The 4,809-nt window shown below is 44.9% G+C and overlaps 1 protein-coding gene across 1 annotated transcript; it reads right to left on the bottom strand.

The window, feature by feature from the left end:
• Window positions 1-3,333: 3,333 nt before the first annotated feature.
• Window positions 3,334-4,356, bottom strand: LOC112876683 (chaperone protein DnaJ-like). The gene has a single exon (XM_025940849.1). It carries the CDS (start codon window positions 4,074-4,076, stop codon window positions 3,759-3,761), a length of 318 nt encoding a protein of 105 aa, XP_025796634.1. The 5' UTR covers window positions 4,077-4,356; the 3' UTR covers window positions 3,334-3,758.
• Between the last annotated feature and the right edge of the window lie 453 nt (window positions 4,357-4,809).

Genomic DNA, 4,809 nt, shown 5'->3' with positions numbered 1-4,809 from the left:
CTATCACAACATCAAATTAGTATTGTGTAATCCGGTATCAAACATGTCTTGACAGTGCATTTATTTGATAGTGCAGATGTTGCCATATTTTTCTATAAATTTAGCCGAATTTGGATATATACATTTGATAGTTAAAGTGAACTAGAGTTTAAAACGGATAGAGTACAACTTTGTAAACTAGAAAAACATCATTGATACTAATTTGGAGAAGAATCCGTGCATGCCTTTTTATTTACTAGCAAAAATATCCGTATGTTGCTAATACGGGAAGCCATATAAATATATTAATTAGTATATAAAATGTATATATTATACACTATATGTATTCTATAATAACATAGTACGTGCTGGTTGAGGACTTGAGGCTTTTTCTATTTCACTTGCCAAGCGCTAATTCTAAATGGTTTTGGACCTTTAACTCAACGTACGGGCATTCGGATTCCGATTATGATTCCGATTGACGGACTAATGAATCATTGTTTGCTTGCTTTAATAGTAGTAGAGATAGAGACATAGATTTGGCTACCTTTTACTTTTCGTTAAGGAACATTGTTAGATGTTGCTCCGATGGATGATGTGAGATAAGGTTTACTGCGTAATAGCAACGAAGACCAACCAAGTCCACGTAACATGATATATGGTGAACGATGGTGCATGGCTATCTTTTTATATACACTAATAAGCCAGGAGGTGGCAGCTGAAAGCTACATGACAGAAAAATAGCAGATGGATCGATGAGGACCCTGTCGTCGATCGGTTGGTCGACTTGGACATCGGATGTTTACTCTTATTATATAACTACTAAAACAAATGGATGATGCGACAGGCATGTGCCAGAAAGAGTTGGCTCGTACATGCCAGTATCGGAAGGTGCAGGTTGCGTTATCCCACCGTTCTAACTTCTCTGCATCACATATTGCTGGAATCTGGATGTGCCAACTGCAGCATAACCACTGAACTACTGTGTAATAACACTGCACTGTCGGTGCTCGTACTGCTAGTAAAATCCGGAATTAACTTGGCAGTCCAAAGTAACCAACAAGTGTAGAATCAGAGTAACTTTGGATAGAGCTCCTTGTTTGAGAGGAGACGTAAAAGCAACTTTTTAAGAGACCTCCAAGCTATCACAAGTGTTGACATCGAAGATTATCAGAGCAAACACAATATATATACATGTATGTTCATCTTTTCTATTGTATTGCAGGTCAAATGCATGCATACATTTGTGCACATGCAGATTGATATTATAACTAAATGAATCTGGCAGATAGGAAGCTGCAGGCTACGTTCGTGCATGTCTGACAAGCTTGTTGCATGTCAGTGCTGACATCAACCCAATCTCCAGAGGGCGAGGGCTCAACGGAGCAAAGCGGAAGGGTGAGGGCGCGTGCGTGGTAGAGGTCTAGGATGTGTTTTGCATAGCATCATCAGCTCAAAAAGAAAAGATTTAGTTCCCTGACAAAATGCGCACTTTATTGTTTGAAAAAGTGCACTTTTTAGAGCTGGAACCTGAACCCTGACAAAACACTGCCTAGTTTTGATATTTGGCAATGTGCACTTTGTTGTTTGAAAAAAATTGGAGTAAAAGGGTCGTCCATACGATACTCCATAAAAGGGCCGAGGAAACAAATTGTGTTGGGAAAGGGGTTCCTGGTCTGATTCTAAGATTTGGTTTAAAGTTTATCTAGACAACTTGTTATCAGAAGACACACGCTGCGTAGTGGTAATAGGTCATGGTCCTAATACCCCCTTCATAATCCAGCTCAATCTTTAATCATTCTCAACTTAAAATTATATAAAATATTAGCCCATCCTATTTTAAGCCTGATTTTTAAAATTTCTAGGCTAAATTTTTTATCCAATACCACCCCTAGCTGCATGTGACAGAGTGCCACGTTGACAAAAATTAGAATCCTTAGATGCACTATCTTCCTCTAAATCAATATTTAAACAATAGGCAACCAGAATTCTCATTATTTGCTTGTAAGCCACACGCTGAGCCGGCTCACAAGCAAACATCTCCTGATTTTTTTTAGTGCCTAGGAGAGCGATCGGAGTTTGAAGCCACCAAACAGACGGCACTTGTTTCCAAAGGCTCTCAGTGCACGTGTATGTCACTTTTTTCCCTGATAATGTGTGTATGGCACATTGGTGGACCCGTACCGTCCAAAGCTAGTGCCTGGTGGCAAGGCTACGCTACGGGATCTTTTTCTTGCAAGCCTGTGGATCTGATGCTGAGCTCCTCTCGACCACAAGATCTCTGGCCAAGCCTATCCAGCCCATACTTGCTGCTCCCTGCCCATGCTCATCATCCATGTCGTCAGCCTGCCGGCATAATCATGTTTGTTCCAAAAAAACTGTGCTTCAGAAAACAAAGAAGACAGTAGTCACATGCACGACAAGATAATATCTGTATATATCTTGCACTTGCTGTGTTCTTGCGCAGAAGCTTCAGGGTTCAGGCAGATCTAATCCCAAATGGTATCGAACGACTTGTATAGGCACCTCAGAGTACTGATAATTTATCTACACCTGACTAGTTATAACACATGCTATTTAACTATACAGTCCACTTGAAAATACATGGGAAGGTTATTCATATTTATATGCGACACTTAGGTCTAACTTCCCACCACCAACTTCAGAGGGGTCCGATGATCGGTAGCTGGTACGAGAGGATGGATCTTGACGTAAAGCTCATGGCTGAAACTAAAACCTAGGGCCTTATAAAGCATGGCTATTGGAATCTTCATTTCCTAATCAGATTTTACAGCTTTATGATCTACATTGACTGGACTGATTCTACGGTTCTGGTTTGTAGAGAGTCCATGTAGTCCCAATTCCCATAACTATAGTTCTATGATTCTATCAGAAAACCTCACAAATGCGATTGAGAATATATGATTTTGAAAACCTTTACTTCTTAGATGCATCAGCTTCGAAGGTCTAATACGCATAAAGAGCTACTATACAGACGCATCAGCTTGGAATCAATAGGGCTAATATGCATAAAGAGGTAATGTATATTTGAGCCTAAAAACTGACAAAGAGCTATAGGATGTTCAAAGTACACAAAGCAAAAGCAACCGATCACACAAACCAAATCTGACATATGGTCTTATTCTACAATTGGAAAAGATTTAACAAGCGTAGTATTGATGTTCCAAGGAAAGAGAAAGGAAGCTTCAACAAGAGCAAACACAACAACACAAATATAAAGAAGAATTAGATCCATAGCTAGAGAACCATATGCAAAGGGCAATCAACCAACCGAGCACCACCGAGTCACTAACAAACAAGAAGGACATCCAAGAAAAGGGCACTCACAACAAATCTCTGTAAATCATGTGTATGTGCGCGCATATATTAACGCGTAATCTTAGCATATATGATATATATTACATCCACCACCATAACTACAAACTTGCCAGCAAAACTGTTCTTCATCTCTTGCCCCTCTCTCCTCTCAATCGTGCATGTTCTCGGGTAGATCTCCAAATTCTCCCTCTCTTTTTTTTCCTCTTCTTCCTTCTTGTGTGTTGCGCGATTTGCAAATTACGAACAACATCAACACAAGTATGCTCAATTACTACAAGTCTTGAAGCAGAGACACATATACAACACCGATCTCATCCACACGATCGAATGGACGTATATACTAGCTAGGGGAGTTTAAATTTTCGCTTGCGCCTGTAGCGCAAAGAACGAGCTATAATCATCCATGGATATGGACATATACCTAATCAATCGATCCACCGTCAGTTGTAGCCGGCCGGCGGCGGCGGCTTGTGGTGCTGGACCGTGAGCCGCGCGGGGAGCGGCCTGCCCGTGCCGGACCCGCCGCAGCTGCGGCAGGGCATCCTGCCCGAGCCGGCGCAGGTCCGGCAGCCGGAGTCGCCGTCGGACCAGCGGTTGCACAGGCACTCGACCCGGCCGGAGCCGCCGCACGTGGCGCAGCGCGGGCGCGCGTCCCACCTGGACGCCGCCGGGAGCCCGTCCCCCAGCGACCGGTTCGCCATCGCCAGGCCCGCCAGCATGCCCAGCCCCGCCGACGCGATCACCACCGGCGCCACCATCCTCGATCGGATCTCAAGCTGTCCGGAGCTTTGGTTCTTGGATATGGGATGGAAGGGAATGGAAGGGAGAGGGAGAGGGAGAGAAAGAGGAGTGTTTTCCTTGGCTTCCTTTCGTATGTACCGGCGACGACTCGACTGCCGGCCTGTGGTCTGTGGAGAGGAAAAGATTTGGGGGCCGTGTGTGCCGACGGTTTTTTGGCCGGAGGCGGCGGCGATTCTGTGTAGGAGAAGGGGGCTACGACGGCGCGGGGGAGGAGGGGGCGCGCGTCGTCTTATAGGATTTTTCCGGTGGTTTCGTGAAGGAGGCTGCGTTGCGCGTCTGGTTGGGTGGTGGATTTGGAGGGTAGCGAGGCGGGGGAGGCGTGTCCGCCTTGGTACCTTGCCTTGCCCGCTTGGCCTGCGCGCGTCCTGCCGCCCGCGGTGAGTGGTGACCTCTGTGCTGCGCGTTGCGCGGCTGGAGGTGTGTGTTGCCGTTCCGTGCATGCATGTGAGCTACAGCCAGCGAGATGCCGTGGCTGGATGGATTTTTTTTCCCCTGCTTCTCTCCTTTCATTTTCGTCACGAGGCTGAAGTTCTATTTTATTTTTCTTTTAAGGTTTTCTCTCTTCTGTGAATTATTGCCTCACGGTACCTACTTTGTTAGTTAGAGCTTGGGGTCTAATTATCTCTAGACTTCTATAACCGTGAAAATTTAGGATCTCTCTTGACTTATTATTCCTGCCCCCTCGTCACG

This window comes from Panicum hallii, chromosome 1 (assembly GCF_002211085.1).
Source record: "Panicum hallii strain FIL2 chromosome 1, PHallii_v3.1, whole genome shotgun sequence".
In the NCBI taxonomy this organism is placed as follows: domain Eukaryota; kingdom Viridiplantae; phylum Streptophyta; class Magnoliopsida; order Poales; family Poaceae; genus Panicum; species Panicum hallii.
Note: the sequence above shows the minus strand (reverse complement) of the source record. Positions and strands in the feature narration are given on the sequence as shown.

Bases quoted from the DNA above. Each gene is read 5' to 3' on its own strand.
- LOC112876683 (XM_025940849.1), bottom strand. From the start codon at position 4,076: ATGGTGGCGCCGGTGGTGATCGCGTCGGCGGGGCTGGGCATGCTGGCG.